The sequence below is a fragment of the Ziziphus jujuba genome, chromosome 2 (genome assembly GCF_031755915.1).
Source record: "Ziziphus jujuba cultivar Dongzao chromosome 2, ASM3175591v1".
NCBI classification, from domain to species: domain Eukaryota; kingdom Viridiplantae; phylum Streptophyta; class Magnoliopsida; order Rosales; family Rhamnaceae; genus Ziziphus; species Ziziphus jujuba.
In genome coordinates this window covers 30,333,127-30,355,107 of record NC_083380.1, presented here as the reverse complement: position 1 = coordinate 30,355,107, position 21,981 = coordinate 30,333,127, and the positions used below count along the sequence as shown (strand labels likewise).

The following is a 21,981-nucleotide window of genomic DNA, read 5'->3' as shown; positions in this document are numbered from 1 at the left end:
TGACGCATACAAATTTTTCACCACCGTAGGATGCTTTTCTTTTCTTTTCTTTTAAGAAATGGCTAAATTATTTCTAGCTAGTCGAGTCATCTTTGGAGGCTGCAATGTCCCAGTGCAGTTATATGTCCATTAATACTTTTAATAGCCTATGACTTGACCATAAAAGAAGCTTTCGTATTTGCTGCTTATGGGATGGCGTCCAGTGTGATGGGGAGACTGGTAATTTGATTGGTCTTGATGTTAGTAGTTGTTTTTTATTTGGCTCTATCAACTCCAGCAGGACCCTTTTCAATCTTGCTCACCTTCAGAGCCTAAACCTTGCTGATAATGATTTCAGTTCCTCTGAAATTCCTGTTGCTATTGGCAAACTTTTGGGCCTTACTTATCTCAACCTATCTCATTCTTTTTTTTTTTGGGGGTCAAATTCCTCTAGAAATTTCACACTTGTATAAGTTCTCACATCTTGACTTGTCTTTCTATTACAATGAAAATGTTGACTCAATCTTTTCGAAACTTAAAAGTCCCAATTTAGGTTGCTTAGTACAAAATCTATCTAATTTAGAAGTACTTGATCTCAGTGAAGTAGATTTATCATCTAGGGTACCTGATTTTCTTGCTAATTTTACTTCTTTGACATCTATAATGCTTTATGATTGTGAGTTGCAGGGTGAATTTCCTACAGGAGTTTTTCAATTGCCAAACCTTAGAATTCTATATGTAAGTTCCAATGGCAATCTCACGTGTTATATATATTCCTGACTCTGGAAACTTAACTTCTTCAATCCAAATGCTTGACTCATTGGATCTATTAGATTTTCACGGTTGCAATGTTGAAGCTGACCAAAGTGTCTATGCTTGTACCACATCCATTTAGGTATTTCACAGCAGATCTGGTTTTCAACAAGTGACAACCGCTCCAACTCATTTTGATGCCTAATAAAATATGGGAATTCACTTAAGTTGCATGACTTGAATCCTAAATGCTTGAATTTTGAACTTGTTACATTTTTATTTCCTTTGCTAAAATTAGCGACAAAGTATTTTCACAAAGATCTAGGTATGCAAGACTTTTCATGCTGAAAAACATGTCAAATTTCAAAGTGCCATTTAATTTGTTAGGATATAGATAAAGAGTCTCAAGATTCATGAGGTTAGATAATGATTGAGAAGCAAGACCATGCAACTGGTTATATAAAAAATCTAGGAAGTTTAAATTATTAAGGTTAGATAATGATGGGATTGGACCACGTATTTGGTTATAACAAAGAACTAATGCCATGAGGCGGGTAAGATTTTGAAAAGAGCACGGAATATGACTGCTAAAGCTGTTCTCTGAAAAATTTGGAAAAGTAAGTTGGGTAAGCTTGCCTAGTGAAGATGGAATAGTCCTGAAAAGTTGTTCTGTCCAAGGTATAGGAAAGTGAGTTGTGTAAGTTTGCCTAGTGAATATGGAATAGGCCCCGAAATTGACTTTTTTTGTTTTGTGAATCAATATATTCAAGGAAGTCAAGTGATAAGAAAAATGTGGGACCAAAACGTGTGTGGTTGGACGTTGACAGTGCGTTTTTGCTAGATGTAAGAAATGAATTATTTTGTGGTGACTCATCTATTTCTTAATTGCTTGTTTTTGCTTTCTTGGAGATAATACATTGGCTTAAGTCCTGGCATTTTCAAGCCTCCCAGAGACGACTTGACTAAATCTGAAAGCATCAAGCTCTTTTATCATTAGTTGACTCCAAGGACCTATAGGACACAAACAAGCAACTATAGATAATATGACTCAAAGGACGTATACAAAAAATAAGTAAATTTTTGGCTACATGCACCATAATCTTTTCCAAAGAAGATGCAGTTACTACTTACTAGGACATCATAATCACATTGAAACTGAGGAACAGGTTGCTAAACTAGTCCTGGAACTATGCAACATTGTCGAAAGAAGAACATTGTGTTGACTGTTGAGAATGAAGGATATACTCACGAACTAGCTTACAGCATCCTGATTAGTAAAGCGGCTGGATTGTTTAACTTATTACTGTGCTTTCTGATCAAACACTGCGAACAAGAAAATTATAATCTAATAATTAATAAGAGAAATCTTGAAAAATTAAAGCTGCAAGATATGGATTGAAGTGAAATATGAAGAATTCATTAAAAAGCATCCTCTAATGTAGTTTTTTTTTTTTTAAAATATCATATTGAGGTAGTTGCTTCAATGACCATCCGACATATGCTTGAGTTGATCACATCTATGCTAAAAAACAATTGCACCTCACAATTTGTTAGACATTTGGTCTTTAAGAATTCTGATAAAAACATAAGCAGATGAGGGATTGACGGTCAAAACAAAACAAACAGAAAAAGAAAAAAAAAATAAGAAAAAGAAAGGAAGAAGAAGAAGAAAAAAAGAAGAAGAAGAAGATAAAAGTAAGAAATATACAATAATTCAGGTTGTTTTACTTGTTCACCGTTCAAAAATATGCTTTTCAACTAAAACCAGTTATAAAAATCACATGCTATAATTTTTCAATCATACAATACTTTCCCAAGATTCATATATACATGGGGAGACATTTGAACTATGTTGATATTACTAAAAAAAAAAAATAAATAAAAGGAAAAAGAAAAAGAAAAAGCATTTAAGTTTATGAAAACAATAATGTGATAATATAAATAAGTAACGCAAAAGTGGAAAAAGTTACCCCTGTTTTGTTCATTAGATGCTTTCCAATTAATTCATAGTGTTAGCTAGCTAGTTGACTCATAAACCTTTTTTTTTTTTTTTTGTTTCTTTTTTCTTCTTCTCCTTTTTTTTTTTTTTATATTGCTATTTAATTTCTTAAAACTATTCTATTGAACTTGATAGCCATGGTTGTCTTTTCTTTCATAGCTATTAAAATGATTCTTTGTGGTAATATCTTTCTATAGTTACTGTGATTTGTTGCTGGTAGTTTGCTAAGTCTTTTAGAGTTTTGCTAGTTATTGCCATTGGTAATCATCATCAGTAAAATCCACTATTGATGTGGCTATTTATCAATTGGTTTCAATTTTTTTTTGTTTTTTTTTTTTTTTTGTTTTTTTACTCCTTAAAACTATAAATATAATCGAAAAAAGTGAACTGATAATAGTAATCAATTAAATTGTCCCATGGATGTGTGTGTCCTACAATTTATTTCCTGAGTTCTTTGTTCATTATACTATGTGTGGTGTAAACTTTTATATGTTTGTTTGTTGGATCCTTGACGAAATTGTGCACACGACATGACAAAGGTTTGATGTATTGTCTCACTTGGGTTTTGCACAACATCATTTATATGTATGTACGTAATACACATGAATTTTATAATTACGCGTTCTTTTCTGTTTCTTAGATCATGAATTTCTTATATTAGCAAATGATAAAAAATTTTAATTAAACCAGTTTACCTCTGTTTCTACTGGGTTGCAATTACCTATCTTTCAAAAAACTATGCAACATATATACCTTACTAAAAAGATATCAAGATATTTTCTTTTTTTTGTTTGAGACTTTAATCTATGAATGTTTTATATTCTTTTTCATGTTTGAAAATTTTCGTTTTTTGTTTTTCCAATATAATTCAATAGATTTGGTAAAATCAGGTCTTTCACGTAGAAAGTTGCAGATGGGAAACCATGACGTGTCAGGTTGGATCATGAAGTGAACTTTGTGTTGGGGTGAGAAGGTTATGACCAAGAGCAAGCTAGCTTGAAGTGTTAGCAACAAGCAAGCTTTTGGTGATGCTCTTGGAAATGGTTGTGTGTGAGTTGTGTTTTTAGGTTTTGGTTATGGTGTTTTCTGGTTTTTAGGGTTCCTAGAGTGTTCTAAGATGTTGAAGAAGAGATAAGAAGAAGGGGACCACGTTGGCTTTTGAAAAATGAGGCTTCGATCTATAGCCATTTCATTCATTTTGCAATATAAGCTTGAAATTACAACTAGTTCACACATGCCAAGCATGTGAGCTTACAAAATGAGTAAAGTATTTGAAATTTAAAAAGTAAAATGGTCAACACCTAACTTTTCATACACAAAAGAGGTCAAAAACAGCTGCAACATGTCTATTCCAAATATAGTAAAAAGTGGCACATGGTTTGAACTAAGTTCCTATTGTTTAACTAGTTTGGGTAAACAACCAAACTAGCTTCACCTACTTAGTTTCCCTTTGTATCTGCCTATGAAACTTGGTTTGAAGCATCCTTGGTCATAAATAAATATTGTTCCAAGATCTAGGAAAGTTCTGGAACCGGATCATGGGCCAAACAGCTCCAAAACTGGCCCATACTCTGCATACTGGGCCCATCAGATACAGCAATCTGTTTGGAATAGAAAATGGACTTTCCCATGTCATTTGGACCTGAAATTTGAACCATAGTCTTCTATATATGTCTGTAGACATCCCTCAAAATTTCAGCCCAAAACGCCATTTGCAACCTGAGATATAAGATAAATAGTAGAACTATGTTGCTGGAAATTATGAATCCAGCACCATAGGCATTTCAAGCATTACATTCCTACTCTTTTGTGCATAATTTTGCCTATACTTTTGCATACATAACTTAGGCACAAAACATTATCAAAATATACCTTGCATAAATTAAAACATACAAAAAAAAATATAAACTCATAAAAGGAAATGATTTGATACCAAGGTGTGCATGCTAGCCGGTGACATGCACCATCAAGTGGCAAAATTGCCACACTTCAACACTTTGGTAAATAAGTCTCTCACATTATTCAACATAGCAACTAATTCAAAAAAACTATATATACATATATATTCAACATTGCAAAAGAAATCTGGCATATAATATTGTATATTCATTTTCATGTTTGAAAATTTTATTTTTTTTGTTTTTCCGGCATAATATTCAATGAATTTGGTAAAGTAGGATCTTTCACATAGAAAGTTGCAGATGGAAAAACATGACGTGTCTGGTTGGACCATGAAGTGAACTTTGGTAAATAAGTCTCTCATATTATTCATCATAGCAACTGATTGAAAGAAAAACAATATATATATATATGTATAAATATATATATCCAACATTGTAAAAGAAATCAGGCATATATATATATATATATATAATGGAGTTCTACGATGTGGACTTCTACACTATTTTATGGTACGAAACATTTCAAAAATGATGATTTTTGAAAAAATTATCATCAATATTTATTTATGTGTAATAGTATTGATAATGATTTTTTCAAAAACCGTCGTCAATATTATGGTGCACATGATAAAAACATGCAGACTTTTACACTATAGACGGACTATATATATTTTCTTTCTTAGATTGGTTGAAATCTTGGCATTTTCTAGCCTCGCTGATGTAGTAGAAAAATATGATATATTTGATTTATATATATATATATATTTGCTTTCTTGGATTGGTTAAAATCGTGGCATTTCCTAGCCTGGCTAATGTAGTAGAAAAATATGATATATTTGATTTGATGTATATCCTTATAGTAAAATACTATTCGTTAGATGTACATTTGAATTAGCTTTAATTAGGAAATAAAAAAATATAATTTTTAATCTCATTTATTTTAATTTATTAGGGGCTAGTCTAATTAGATTAGGAAATTGGAAGATGTTTTCCTTTTTTATTTTTTTTATTTATTTCTTTTTATGCTTTTATGTGGCCTATAGATAGGTGTCCCTGGTAAATGTAACAAGACAGTTATCATGAATAATAATATTTGAGTTATTTTTCAATTTTATCAACATACAATTTTTGCAATAATCCGTGACTTTTGTATATTTTCCTTGGTGTCTGAAAATTTTTGTTTTTATTTTTATCTTTTCTATTTTTTCAACATACAATTACAGAAATTCGAGAAAGTCGAGCGATCCACATAGAAATGTGCAAAAGACAATCGAAAATAGGAGACCAAATGTGCATGGTTGGAAGATGCTAGAGAGAAATATAAAATTAAATGAAAGTCTATCTTTTATCGGTTCAAAAACTCCACCCAAAATAAATAAATAATTTAAGCGGGTCTACATTTAAAGAGGAATATTAAGAGAAATATAAATCAACTGAAAGGGGGAGTGTTAGAAAAAAAATATAAATCAAATGAAAATCCATCTTTCATTAGCTTGAGCTTTTGGGATCGGTGGTATTCAACATAAGTTAAAGCACTCTTTGGTAGATAAGTCTCTCCCACATATATTGAACATAGCATGATGTAAGAAATGAATTATTTAGTGTTTGGGATGACCGATCTATTTCTTGATTGTTTGTTTTTCCTTTCTTGGAAATCTTTCATTGGTTTATGAACTTGGCATTTTCAGATGAGTTGACTTAATCTGTAACTAGCGAGCTATTACTTGGAATCAAAGTGCATCTTAAAAAAAATAAATAACTATACGGCACAGACACTGAACTTTTATATTTTGTAGTTGTAAAATGTCTCTATCTGTCTATTTTGGTCTAGAAGAAATAAATAAAATGTTGGCTGCAAAATAAGCACTTTAATTGGTAGAACTTCCCAGCAAATTTCTCATTAACAAATCTGCATAAGAAAACTTTCTTATTTACAAACATGCTCCCCATACTCAACGGAAATACATGAAACTCAACTTAATATTTTGTAGTTATAAAATCCACCTACCAGTCTATTTCGGTCTACAGGAAATAAATAACTTTTTGACTATGCAAGAAGCTTCTCCATGCCTCTATATAAGATGCTCTCTTATTAGAACCTCCAAGCTTTTCTAAGAGAAAGGGGGGAAAAATCAAAGTGTTATGGGGTTGTCACTGTGTTTAGTGCCAATTTTTTGTGTATTTTTAAAGCTTTTGGTGTTGCATATTGTGGTTCCAAAAAATATTACTTTTGTTCAGTCATTTTGCCGTGATAATGAAAGATCTTCCTTGTTGGAGTTCAAAGAAAGCTTCCTCATTAACAAATCTGGTTCTCTCTGTGATCCCAAGGTTTTGCAATGGAAATCTCTTGGAGTAAATGCAAGCAATTGCTGCTCGTGGGATGGAGTCTAGTGTGATGAGGAAACTGGTCGTGTGATTGGCCTTGATCTTAGTAGAGGTTGTTTATTTGGCTCTATCAACTCCAACAGCACTCTTTTCAATCTTGTTCATCTTCAAAGGTTGAACCTTGCTGGTAATAATTTCAATTACTCTGAAATTCCTTTTTCTATTGGGAAACTTTCAGGCCTAACTTATCTCAACCTATCAAGGTCTTCTTTTCGAGGTCAAATTCCAAAAGAAATTTCACACTTGTTTAAGTTATCACAACTAGACATGTCTTTCAATTACAATGAAAATGTTGAGCAAAAGGTTTTGGAACTTAAAAATCCAAATTTGAGTAGCCTACTGCAAAATTTGACAGGTCTAGAAGTTCTTGATCTCAGTTATGTAAACATCTCATCCATAGTACCCAATTTCCTTTCAAACTTCACTTCTTTGACATCACTATTTCTTTTGAATTGCGGGTTGCATGGAGAATTTCCTGCAACCACTTTTCAATTGCCAAATCTAAGATATCTTGATGTAGGATCCAATAGGAATCTCAAGGGTTATTTGCCTGAATTCAAACATAAAAGTCCTCTTAAAGAATTGATACTTAGTAAAAGTGGATTTTCTGGAATCCTACCTTCCTCAATCCAAATGCTTGATTCATTGGATCTATTAGATGTTGATGGCTGCAATTTTTCAGGGTTTGTGAAGATGGAAAACTTGCCCAACTTACCACTATACACCTTGGGCATAACAATTTTGTTGGTCGCATTCCCTCTTCTCTTCAAAATCTTACCCAACTGACTTCATTATATCTCTTTAGTAATCATATGACTGGTCCAATCCCACCTTGGCTAGGAAACCTCACCAAACTAAATACACTCCTACTTGGACATAACCAATTCTATGGTCTTGTTCCACAATCATTATCTGACATCATCAACCTTGAGACTCTTTATCTACGTGCTAACAATTTAAGTGGCATTTTGAAATTTGACATGTTTTTTGGCATGAAATTTCTCACGAATCTAACCCTGGGTGAAAATAGTTTGTCCGTATTCATTATGAAGGGAAACAAAAATGCAACAAGTTCAAAATTCAAGAGGTTGGAATTGGGTTCATGCAACTTGAATACATTCCCTAATTTTCTTAGGCATCAGAATGAACTCGAGGTGTTGGTACTTCATAATAACAAGATAAGGGGTGAAATACCTGAATGGATGTGGAATACAAGTATAGACACTTTTCGTCTCTTGAACATTGCCAACAACTTCTTAACAGGCTCTCAACCTGCAATTCTTCCTTGGGTTAACTTGCAAGTATACATTGTTTCATTTAACATGTTGCAAGGAGTACTACCAATTCCTCCCCCATCCATCTTGAGTTATAATGCATCAAATAACATGCTAAGTGGAGAAATCTCACCTATGTTCTGCAATCCAAGCTATCTATACTTTTTTGACATGTCTGATAACACCTTGACTGGTACAATTCCAAAATGTTTTGGAAACTTAAGCTATTCTTTGGATGTGTTGAGATTAAGAAACAATTTCTTTCAGGGCACCATTCCTAAAATATGCAGCAACAGTGCAAGCAACTTGAGAATAATTGATCTCGGTTACAATAAGTTGCAGGGGCAGCTACCACGAACATTGTCCAATTGTATGATGCTTGAAGGTATTGTTGTCTCGAACAATCAACTTAGGGATGTTTTTCCATCTTGGTTGGGATCTCTTCCGGTGTTGAAGATTCTCATACTGCAGCATAATGGGTTCTACGGTGTGATTGGGCAACCCCAAAACTACTTGGAGTTCCCCAAGTTGCAAGTAATTGATATCTCTTTTAATAATTTCACAGGTGAATTGCCATCAGATTTGAGTGTAATGTTGATATGGTGATCATAACGAGGCATGGATGGCTGGTTAAGATGCATTGCACAAGGAGATGGCGGAGGACATATCGAAGAAATTGAAGATAGAAAGTTGTGGAACTCTCTCTGCTATGCTTGATAGTTTTCTTTTTTCTTGTTTATTATATATGTACATATGCTTTAGTTTCGAACTTGGTCTTTTTTTTTCCTTCTCTTTTTTGCCTTTCTTTTCTATGCTTGTAATCTTCGACTTGAATAAACATGGTAGAAGAAATGCTATAGCTTTAATTTACTATTTCAGAATATTTCCAAAAGCTCTTGCAGTACTTGCATAACCAGCTCTATAGCTTGCGACCAGGAACTAAATAGAGACATAAACATAGGCGTGGTAGACGTACTAAATATAAATATAGCTACTACTTAAATCATAAAGCCAGTTACAAACCCAAATTTGTAAGAATCATCCAATTCTCTTTCATGGGGATGGCAGGATTCCAAATGCCCCCAGCAACATAGTTGTGCATTGTTTGTATAGCCCTCAGGCCTAACTTTAGCTGTAATGAAATAAGGAACTTGTCTTGTCATATGCTATTGTTTAAGCATAGGATGATTTTTTTCAACTACCAATGCAATGGAATTGACAATGTATTATAAAAGATCATGATTTGAACTACTAAGAATAACACGGGAATTTTAAAGTGAATGCCTTGAAAAAATAATCGTTGATATTGTTGAATATAAAACATCCATGGTAAGTTACAATATTCTCTACTATATATGTTCACTGAGCTTGATGAGTAATGATCCTTACAAGAAATTTTAATGCATATCCTTTTACAAATATATATGTGTTTTCATACATGAAGAACATTTAGAGGATATAATTTGTTCCAAAGGATTGTGATTAAATCACCCCTCCCCAATTTATTAAAAAAAAAACAAAAACAATTTTTTTTAAAAAAAGACTAAAAATCCAATGCGAAAATGTGAATCAATAATAGTAGTCAATTTAAATTGTTGTGTCTATATGTTTCCCAGTAATAATAATAAATAGCATTTTGCTATACTTTATGTCATATTGATTTGCTGTAGTCTTTTTTATGAGTTCTCTATTTGTTAAACTATATGGGGTGTAAACTTTTATGTGTTTGTTTGATGGATCCTTGATGAAATCGTGCAGATGGTAGATGTTTGATATATTGTCTCTCTTAGCTTTTGTAGCACATCATATAAATAAATAAATGTATATATATATATATATAGAGAGAGAGAGAGAGAGAGAGAGAGAGATTCTATGGTCAGGTCCGACTTGATCAAAATGGTGCGGTCCAAAAACGTGAAAAAAATGACCAGCCATTAGATTTTAACTTATTCAATGAACGGCTTAGATACTTTCTTGTCACACGTGAGAAAATTGCAACTTGAAAAAAATTTCCTTCAACCTTCATGCTTCAAAATATTATTTTTTTCCCCCTTGCACCACTATTTCACACAAACTTTACCATTTCAAAATTCCCAAATAAAATACACTATCTCCACCATTCCAACCCCAGATATCCTTCTATTACTTCCACTGCCCAGGTCTTCTCCTCGACAATCCAAAATCCATTTAGAGCTTGGGTTAAAGGTTAGTATTTTTGAGCCATTGGCAATTTTTTTTTTTTTTTTAGGGCCTTTGGTTTTTTTTTTTTTTTAACTGTGAACAAAAAACCAAAAAAAGAAAAAAAAATGACATCGATAACCTAGAAAATGCCACCGGCTTATGTACCAAACAAGTGGGCATTTTCCTTCAGATTAAACACTGCTCTTACTCGGTGGTTCAGAGTAGCCTCGACGTGGCTGAGAGCGAAATCCCGGTGGTGACTACATCGCTGTCTAGAGTAGAAAGGGTGTCTATGGCCTTGATAATCGAGTCTCATTTGGCTGGATTCTTTTGAGTCTTAAGGCCCCAATCTTGATTGAATATGAGGTTGATGAGTTCCTACTTAGAAAGTTTCGATTAAGCTGTGAGAGACGAGTAGGCGATTATAGAGGAGTTAGAATGGTGGGGTTTAAGAAAAAAAAAATTGAAATGGTAGTGTTGTGGGTTGGATTGAATATTGGAAAGAAGGAGGTTTGAGGACGTAGAGTTCTGGAAATTTTTTTTTTTTAATTCCTTTGTAACTTTTTTATATTTTTGCAAGTATCATTCAAAATAATAAAATTCAAATTTAACAAAAAAAAATTGACGACCAATTCAAAATTATAAAATTGAAAAGATAATTAAAAAAAAAATTGGGAGACCAAAGCCAAAGCTATTACATCATAGCGTTGGCTTTGGTCCCCCGATTTTTTTTCAAATTTTGTATTATTTTCTTTTTTTAATTCCTTGGCAATTTTTTTATATTTTTGCCAGTATAATTCAAAATAATAAAATTCAAACATAACAAATAACTCAAAATAATAAAATTCAAACATAACAAAAAAATTGAGGACCAATTGATAATTACAAAATTGAAAAGATAATTAAAAAAAAGGAGGACCAAAGCCAACGCTATTACATCCCAGCAGTGTTGGCTTTGGTCCCCCAATTTTTTAAATTTTTTATTATTTTCTTTTTCTTAATTGCATTGTAATTTTTTTTTATATTTTTGCAAGTATCATTTAAAATAATAAAATCCAAACGTTACAAAAAAGACTGAGGATCAATTGAAAATTACAAAATTGAAAAGATAACAAAAAAAAAATATTAGGGGAAAAATTAAAAGTATTGGCTTTGGTTTCCAAATTTTTAAAAATTTTTCATTATATTTTTTTAATTCCTTTGTTATTTTTTATATTTTTACAAGTGTCACTCAAAATAATAAAATTCAAACTTAGCAAAAAAATTGAGGATCAATTGATAATTACAAAATTAAAAAGATAATAAAAAAAAATTAAGAGACCAAAGCCAATGCTATTATATTCCAGCAGCATTGGCTTTGGTCCCCTAATTTTTTTAAATTTTTTATTATTTTCTTTTTTTTAATGCCTTTGTAATTTTTTTATATTTTGCAAGTATTATTTAAAATAACAAAATTTAGACATAACAAAAAAAATTGAGAACCAATTGATAATTACAAAATTGAAAAGATAATAAAAAATAAATTGGTCTCCCAATTTTTAAATATTTTTTATTATTTTATTATTTTATTTTTTTTAATTCTTTTATAATTTTTTTTTATATTTTTGCAAGTATCATTTAAAATAATAAAATTTAAACTTTACAAAAAAATTTAAAGACCAATTGAAAATTACAAAATTGAAATAAATATAAAAAAAAATTGAAATAAATATAAGTTTGAATTTTATTATTTTAAATGATATTTACAAAAATATAAAAAAAAATTAAAAAAGAATTAAAAAAATAAAAATAAAAATGAAAATAAAAAAAAATTGGGAGACCAAAGCCATCACTACTGAGATGTAATAGCATTGGCTTTGGTCCTCCAATTTTTTTTTTTTTTATTATCTTTTCAATTTTATAATTTTAAATTGGTTTTCAATTTTTTGTTAAGTTTGAATTTTATTATTTTGAATGATACTTACAAAAATATAAAGGAATTAAAAAACAAAAATAATAAAAAAAAATTTAAAAATTAGGGGACCAAAGTCAAGGCTTTTAGGATGTAAAAGTATTGGCTAAAAGCCTTGACTTTGGTTCCCTAATTTTTTTTTAAATTTTTTTATTATTTCAATTTTGTATTTTCAATTGGTGCTCAATTTTTTTGTTAAGTTTGAATTTTATTATTTTGAATGATACTTATAAAAATATTAAAAAATTACCAAGGAATTAAAAAAAATAAAAAAGAAAATAATAAAAATTTTCAAAAATTGTGGGATCAAAAGCAACATTGCTGGGATGTAATAGCATTGACTTTGGTCTCCCAATATATATATATATATATTTATCTTTTCAATTTTGTAATTTTCAATTGGTCTTTAATTTTTTTTGTTAAGTTTGAATTTTATTATTTTGAATGATATTTGCAAACATATAAAAAAAATTACAAAGAAATTAAAAAAATAAAAATAAAAAGGAAAATAATAAAAAATTGGGGGACCAAAGCCATCACTGCTGGGATGTAATAGCATTGACTTTGGTCCTCCATTTTTTTTTAATTATCTTTTTAATTTTGTAATTCTCAATTAATTTTCAATTTTTTTTGTTAAGTTTGAATTTTATTATTTTGAATGATATTTATAAAAATATAAAGGAATTAAGAAAAATAAAAAAAAATTTAAAAATTGAGGGACCAATGCTAACGCTACTGGAATGTAATAGCGTTAGTTTTGGTCCCTCAATATTTTTTTTATTATATTTTCAATTTAGTAATTTTCAATTAGTCCTCAATTTTTTTTGTTAAGTTTGAATTTATTATTTTGAATGATACTTGAAAAAATATAAAAAAATTACAATGGAAATAAAAAAAGAAAATTTTCAAAACTCTACGTCCTCAAACCTCCTTCTTTCCAATATTCAATTTAACCCACAACACCACCATTTCAATTCTTATTCTCTAAAACCCCACCAGTCTAACTCCTCTATGCTCGCCTGCTCATCCCTCATAGCTCAATTGAAACTCTCCAAGTAGAAACTCCTCAACCTCATATCTGATCAAGATCGGGGCCTCAAGACTCAAAAGAACCCAACCAAACGAGTCTTAATTATCAAGGCCGTAGGCGCCCTTTCTGCTTTGGGTAGCAATATAGTCACCACTAGGACTTCGCTCTTGGCCACATCAAGACTACTCTGGATCACCAACAAAGGGCAGCCTTTAATCTGGAGGAAAATGCCTACTTGTTTGGTACCTAAGCTGGTGACGTTTTGCAGGTCATCGATGTCATTTTTTTTTTTTTTGGTTTTTTGTTCATGTTTAAAAAAAAAAAAAAAAAAACAATGACTCACAAATACTAATCTTTAACGCAAGCTCTAAATGGATTTTGGATTGTCGAGGAGAAGGCCTGGGCGGTGGAAGCAATAGAAAAATGTCTAGAGCTGAAATTGTGGATTTTATTTGAGAATTTTGAAATGGTGAGAGATGGAGGATTTTATTTGGTAATTTTAAAATGGTAAAGTCTGTGTGAAACAATGGTGCTAGCAGGAAAGAAAATGATATTTTGAAGCAGGAAGGTTGAAGGAAATTTTTTTGAAGTTGCAATATTCTCACGTGCGATAGAGAAATATCTGAGTCGTTCATTGGATAAGTTGGAATCTAATAACTGGTCATTTTTTCACATTTTTGGATCGCATCATTTTCGTCAGGTTGATCCTGACCATAGAAGGACTCTATATGTGTGTGTATATATATATATATATAGTGCACATGAATTTTAAGTATTACATGTTCTTATCTATTTCTTAGATCATGAAATTATTATGTCAGTGAATTGACAGAAAACTTTAAAAGATTATTCAACATATATACATTGTTGAAAAAGATAGTACGATGTTTGCTCTGTTATTTCAGACTTTATTTTGTGACTACTGTAACCTTTTTTGGTTTTGGAAAATCTGTGTTTTTGTTTTTGTCTTTTTTTAGCTTTTCCAATATATAATTCAAGAAATTTGAGAAACCTAGGTCCTTCACATAGAAAGGTGCAAAAGGCTTCCAAAATGGGAAACCATGATGTGTGACGTCGCATGGTGAATTAAACTTTGGTAAATAAGTCTCTCACATATGTTCAACGTAGCAAATGAAAAAATTGACCTATCAAATTCGTTCTTGTTTGTTGTTCGGTTTTTTGGAGATAATATTTTTGTTCAAGTGTAGGCATTTTTTCCTAGAGACGACTTGATTTAATAATTATTTCGTTCAACTAAAAGTGTATGTTAGATTTATCAAAAAGAAAAAGAAAAAAGTGTAACTTGGAAAACGAAAAATATATGTCACAAACACTATACTATTCTGTATATAATCATATGTTTCTCTGATTCTATCTCCGGAATACAAGAAATATATACATTTTTTACTATACAAGAAGCTTTTTTACTATACTAGAAGAAATATTGCATTTTTTCAACTATTGTATACATATGCTGCTGATTTAAGCATAATCTGTTGTTTTTCAACTACCAATGTAATGGAATTGACAATGTATTATAAAATATCATGATTTTAACTGCTAAGAATTAGAGGGGAATTTTATGGTGAATGCGTTGAAAAGATAATCAGTAACTGTAAATAAAATAAATGAGTAATTGAAAAGTGGAAAAAAGGCAGCACCCTTTTTTGTTCTAGCTGCTCTCCAATTAATTCCTAGCTAGCTAGCTAGATGACTCATTAACCTTAATTTTGTAATCTTTATATGCGTGTTTTTTGTTATTATTATTTTAAAAAAGTATATTCAAATGAACTTGATAGTTGATAGTCCATGGTTGTCTTTTCTTCATAATTATTAAGTAATTAAAACGAGTAGTACTAACTTTGACTACAAAATTCTACTTAATACAATCAATGACGAATTATCATTTATATTATTTTATACATATTCTACTTAATATTTTACTTAAAAGATGTTTTTATTCTTGAGAGCCTGAATTCCATCCATGAGGAAATTTTAGAGGATATAATTTGTCACAAGAGATAGTACTAATTAATCCTTTTATCTTTAGTTCACTCTTCATATTCCTTTGATGAAGGCAACTTGGTCATTTTCTTGGACCTGACTTAGCACATAAGCTTTGTCTTCTCTATTGATTTTCTCTGTGGAATTGAAGATAAAGGTGGGATTTCTTCTTGTTCATTTCTCTGTTTGGTAATATTTTGTATCTTGTTGATTTGATGCAGTTTATTTCTGTGCTCTCTTTTTACTAAACTTTATGCGGTGGAAATGTGCTTATTTGTTAGATATTAAGTGGTCCTCACTAAATGTTTGATATAGTGTCCTCAAAGAAGGTTCATTTGAAGGGAACCAATTTAATGCATTTGAGAGCAGTTCGTTTGAAGGAAATCCAGGATTGTGTGGTGATCTGTTGCTTAAGAAATGTGGTGCTTTAGAGGCCCAATCAGTGCCACCTTGAGTTTATGAAGAAAATGATGATTCTGAGTCCTTATTGTAATTAGATTAGAAAGTTGTGCTGATAGGATTCATAATTGGGCTAGTTGCTGGAGTAGCCCTTGGTGACATTGTGATCATAAGGAGGCATGGGTGGTTGGTTAGGATGCTGTGTAAAAGGAGAAGGCGGGGGTCATATGAAAGCAATTGAGGATGGAAGACTAATGGACTATTTATATATGCTTGTCGGTTTGTTTCCTTTTTTTATTTTTTTAATTTTTTTTTATTGTATTTTTTTTTATCCTTTTCAGCTACTATATATGTAATTTATTTTTTTACCCCTTTATCTGTTAGTACCATAGTAATCTCTTTATCAGTATCCAACATCTATAATGTCTGTCAGGAATAGCATGGTAATTTTCTAAGGCCTCAATGCTGGCATTTTTATTTATTTACCAAACCAGCCTTTATGATGCATGTTTAGGAATTACAGTAATTCCTAAGACTGGAAATTAGCAAATTAAATTTATTTATCAATATCCATGATACCTTTTGGGAATACCCACAGTAATTCATTTAAGCTGGAGTATTAGTAAACAAATCTAAAGAGTTAATTTGGAAAAAAAGAAAGAAAGAAAGAAAGAAAGAAATGTAGAAGAAAGAAGATAATCACCTTTTTTTCTTATATGTATATATATTTTTCCATCTAAAAACCTCTCTGTCTCTGTCTCTCTCTCTCTCTCTCTCTTATTTTTTTTATAAGTTTCTGCACTTTCCTCTTTTTTCTTTTTCTTTTTTTTTCTTTTTTTCAGTCTTTTCTCACTATTTTTCTGGCCTCTTTAAACTTATTAATTCCCTAGCTATTTATAGAAGAGAGGAATCCAGATAAAACAATTTTAATTTCAATTTGTATCTGAAATTCAATTTTAAATTTTAAAATTTAATTTATTTTTGAAAATCAATTTTGATTTTGAAAATAGATAAAGACTTTGATTTGGGATTAACTGATTTCCACAAATGTCTCTGATTATCTATTCCCTTTTTTTTTCTTTTTTAAATTTATTGTTCAACAATTCACATAGCAAAAACTTAAATACAATCATTCTGTTGGTGATATAGTACAATATACTATTCATAAATAGACATTCAATAAATATTTTGTAAAGTCTACATTTTTTGTCATCAATTGACGCTCTCAATATTAGGCCCAAACTTTTCTCCATTCACATAGAAATTAGTAAGCGATCTAAGATGCAAACCAAATCATGGTTGGAGGGTGAAGTCTTTGGCAGATGTCTTAGTGATGTTGCCAATATTGGGCCAAGGTTTTTCTTATTCTCTATTCACATAGAAATTAAAGAGCCATCTACAATGGAAGACCAAAACATGGTTGGAGGGTGAAGTATTTTGTAACACCCCGTCCTGAACCATGTCGGAATTTTCGCACGTTGATCGAGGTTGACTATTGACCGTTGACCGTTGACCGTTGACCGAAAGGGTCAAAAGTTGACTTTTTGACCCGGTTGGAATTCTAGGTTAACTGAGGTACCACTACGAAGTACACATTGGCACGAGTTCGTAGACTAGTAGCACGTTGAAAACGGAGCTACGGTTTGAAAGTTATGAGCAAAAAAAGTTGAGGTCCAAACTGTCCAAGGGGTGCCGGAGTTGACTTTTTATTCATGTAAATTTGAGCTTTGACTCATGCATGGTTGTGAAGTGCTCGTCGATACGAGTTCGTAGACTAGCGGCACGTCCGATTTGGACATGTGGTTTGAAAGTTATGGACATATAGAGTTTTTTTTTAAATACTGTATTATTTTAATATTATTTTTTTAAACGTGTAACGATGTGCCACGTGTGACTTAATGAAGGTGACCATGTGTCACCATGTTGAGAAGCCACATGTCAACCATGTGTAATATCACACTATTTTATTATTATTTTAAATAGTAATATTATTCTTAATATTATTTAATTATTTTTATTTTATTTTATTTTATTTTCTTTCTTTTTCTTTTTCTTTTCTTTTCTTTTCCCCACGTGGGAAAACACCTTCTCTTTTCTTTTCCTTTTCTTCCCTTCTTCTTCCTCGAGCCCGACAAAGACAAATAAAACACATAGCAAGGACTCTCTCTCTCTCTCTCTCTCTCCTTTGACTCTCTCCCCCACTCTCCTTGACCGGCCTTTTGGCCAGATTTCAGTCCCCGGACGGCCACACGTGCCGGCCACCGATGAAGCCCAGCTCCCTGCCAGTCGCCGCCGGACGCACCAGATCGGGCCGGTGAAGTCGGCGGCGGCCGGTTAAGCTTTTCTGGCGATTCTCGCCGTTTCCAACCAACCCAGCCCGACCCATACCTCTATTCCATCATTTTCGACCCCTTTGAGTCCATTTCCGGGGTTAGATTGCCCAAAATCCCCACCGTTTGAGAGATCCCTCAAGTTTAAATCCGGCCGAAGCTTTCCGGCCAAATTCCGGCCACCTCCAGCGAAATTAGGGTCGATGGAGACCAGATTTGTAATCCTCGTCGCTCAAGCTTCGATTCGGTATATTATTCGACTATTTTGGATAACGTTTGTGTTTGACCCCCCGGGTACCGGGTATTATTTATCCGAATAAAATATTAATTTATTTGACTGTGTGTGAATTGTGTTCTAGGAGCACCGGTGAGTCGTGGAATTGATCCCATGGTGGATCATGGTTTAATTGTGTGTTCTAGGTGAGTGACCCACCTTTAATAAATATTTTGGGATAATTAATTATATTTAATTGCTGTTAAATTGGTATATGAAATTATGCTCATGTGGTGGAATTTAAATATAGTCGGGAAAAAATATTATTTTATATATATATTTTTACCCATTGACACTAAACGGAATTTTGGGTTACTAAGAATTTCCCGAGAATTATTTTATTGTGGTTTAATTTATTTATTGTGCATGAGCAAAGTATATTTCGGTAATAATCGTACGTGGTTTAAGTATTATTTTTTGGGCATAATTGGTTTAAATATTTTATGAAAATATTTGTTTAAATTGATGGTTTAATCTTATAATTATGCCCACGGTATTTTATTTGTTGAACATCGTATTACGAGAAAAATTATGGTTTATTTGTTATCGATGTTTTCGTACCGGTTTGTTAAATAAAAATATGTGGGATGGTAAGTGTGAAAATTTAATATATTTCCCACGGTAATTTTGGAAAACGGTACGGTTGGTTTAATAATTATTTTAGATGCACTCATACAGTATTGTTGTTCTGGTGTATGTACACGTGGTTTAGCGCGCAAGTATTATGTCTCCCGTGGTTGCCATTGGACCGTGGGCAAGCAAGTTTGTTATTGGCCACAACCGCCCCTCCCTTGGCCGGGATGACGGTTTCAGCAGCGGTACTGTCGGGACGCCGAAGTGCCGTTTGCAAGTTTCTCTCTTTAATCTCCCCGCCAGTCGGTGCTCGGGACACTGGGTATCGGAGAGCATCACTGGTATATGGTGTGGTGCGTCAAGTGTAATTTTTCGGATAGAAATTTCAAACCCCAAAGAGTACAAAAATTATTTATTATAATTTATTACACTTTATTTATATTTGGGGTATTTATTTATTTATTTGTTGTTATTTAAATTATTTAGTCCCTTGGTTTTTGGGAAGTACGAATATCGGGTTTTGTGAAAATGTTTTAAAAGGGGAACATTTCCAACGGAGTGAATAGTGAGAATTTTGAGAGAAATTATTACTTCAATTGTTTATTTATTTATTTATTTAATTGTTCGGTATCGATTAATTAAATCCCTTTTATTTGATATATTATAAATATTAAAGGTGTTCAGTAGTCAGGGTCACTCACTGAGATGATTAGCATCTCACACTCTTAAATTCCGTTCCCCTAGCTCCAGGTTGGAGACGTTGATTGTCCGGGGCGAGCCCAACGTCTCAGTTCGTTGCCGAAGGTTCAAGAAGTATTTCTTCCCTTTTTCCTCTCCATCCTGTATTACTTCTTATCTATCATTGTATAAATTCCACATGTATCTGTATAATGCTCTGTATACTGTACTGGGCGTGTAGTTGTTCTTTATGCACTGAGTTGCTATTATATTTTGAAGTGCTGAAAATTGTGGAATCAATTTGTAGTATTGTGGGAGGAATAAGGGGATGTTTATAGAAGTGTGTTTTCAGTGCAGGTAATTTTTGGTTAGTCCTACCATTAGGGGAGGTGCTGCCGGATTTTCCGTTGGAAGATTCGGTGGTATTTCCCTGAGATCAGGGCTTGTCTAGGGTTCGAGGGAGGAATTCTGGACGGACCCTGACATCTTTTGCAGATAGTATTAGTGATGTTGCCATTACTGGACCAAAGTTTTTATCCATTCACATAGAAATTAAAGAGCCATCTAAATTTGAAAACGAAAACATGGTTGGAAGTGTTTCTTAGTTTAATAAGAATATATATATATATATATATAAGCTATCTAAGGTGGTGATTATTGAGTTTGCGGTGATCTTTAGGGGCCGAGAGATTTGAAACTCAAGCCGTTATCTGAAACAATGTTTTTAACTACTGGATTGCCATTGTATATAAGTGGCACTAGATCAGCAGGTACCACTTTAACTAACTTAATGTCATGTATTAAAAACTTGCTCTGCCAGTTAAAAGTCTGTGAAATAGGGGTCCACTGTATTCGTATCAAAGGATGACACCTTTTCTTTAAATTGATTTTTAAGGAGGCAAAAGGACTGTCCGAGAAACCCTCTTTATGCCAATTTCTCAATGGTAAAGGATATATGATCATGAAGAGAAGCCATAACTACCTTATTTGTAGATAAACCCTGGAGATATAGATTTTATTTTTCATTTTTTAATTTTGAAGACCATAAACCATAGTTTTTTAAGGTCTTATTTCGCATAGCTTCTAATAAGCCAAAAATAGTTTTTGAAGCTTAAAAACTATTTGTGAAAGTGTTTGAATAATTTTTAGGAAGTGTTTTTGAAGAGCTTCTGATTTTTAGAAATACTTCTAACCAATATAATTGAAAAATAACTTCTTCAAAACGTGCTTATGGAGAATTAGAAATAGAATTTATGCCAAACAAGATTTAACACCTGTATTTAGCTACCGAATGGATATATAACATTCAAACCTCAAGCTTCAAGCTTTAGCTTGCCCGAAAACCCATGGTGTTTACCCTTCAAGCTTTAGCTAATTACAGAAGTCTATACATCAAAGGGGAATTAGAAAATGTCTAAGAGAAAATTAAATGACAAGTTAAGTGAGCTGGCCAATTTTAAATGACATAGTTGGAGAGATTGCTGCTGGCCCAGTACGATTGATGCGCACAAGTTTTTCTCCAGCGTAGGATGCTTTTCTTTTCTTTTAAGAAATGGTTAAATTATTTCTAGCTAGTCGAGTTATCTTTGGAGGCTGCAATGTCCCAGTGCAGTTATATGTCCATTAAAACTTTTAATAGCCTGTGACTTGACCATAAAAGAAGCTTTATGTAAGAAGCTAAAGAGCTTTCTAAAATGGAATACCAAAACATGGTCAGTCTTCGACAGTTTAATTAGGATATATATATATAAGGTTTTTAAGAAGTGATTGTTAAGTTTGTGGTGATCATTAGGGGTTGGAAGATTCGGAACTCAGACCATTATCTCAGTCATCAATCATGAATACAAGTTAGATTCTCTTTTCTTTTAAGATAAGGCTAACTTAATCAGTCCCAATTTGATTAACTGCTTGGGATCCTAAAGGGCCTATACTCTTTAAACCTTTCAACCAACATGATCACTGGTGGTATACCATCATCTTTAGGGGAATTTAACAGCACTGGAACCATTGGACCTTTCTCAAAACAATCTCCCAGGAGAGATCCCTCAACAACTGAAATAGCTTACGTTAAGCTTCAATGTATCTGATAACAATCTTAGAGGTCTTATACATCGAGGAATCAATTTAATTCATTTGAGAGTAGCTACTTTCAGGGAATTCCAGGATTGTGTGGTGATCCATTGCTTAAAAAATGTTCTGATTTCCAGTTCTCAACACCGTCACACCAGTTTTTGAAGAAAATGATGATGCAGAGTCATTATTCAAACTGG

The 21,981-nt window shown here is 32.2% G+C and overlaps 1 protein-coding gene across 1 annotated transcript; it reads left to right on the top strand.

Annotated features, from left to right (window-relative positions):
* The first annotated feature begins 7,284 nt into the window (after positions 1-7,284).
* Positions 7,285-8,897, top strand: LOC132800786 (receptor-like protein 7). The gene is made up of 2 exons (XM_060815067.1): positions 7,285-7,700; positions 7,823-8,897. Exons 1-2 carry the CDS (start codon positions 7,285-7,287, stop codon positions 8,895-8,897), a joined length of 1,491 nt encoding a protein of 496 aa, XP_060671050.1.
* Positions 8,898-21,981: the final 13,084 nt, after the last annotated feature.

Bases quoted from the DNA above. Each gene is read 5' to 3' on its own strand.
- LOC132800786 (XM_060815067.1), top strand. From the start codon at position 7,285: ATGTCTTTCAATTACAATGAAAATGTTGAGCAAAAGGTTTTGGAACTT. The intron at 7,701-7,822 runs GTTTGTGAAGAT...ATATCTCTTTAG, and splicing joins GATGGCTGCAATTTTTCAGG to TAATCATATGACTGGTCCAA.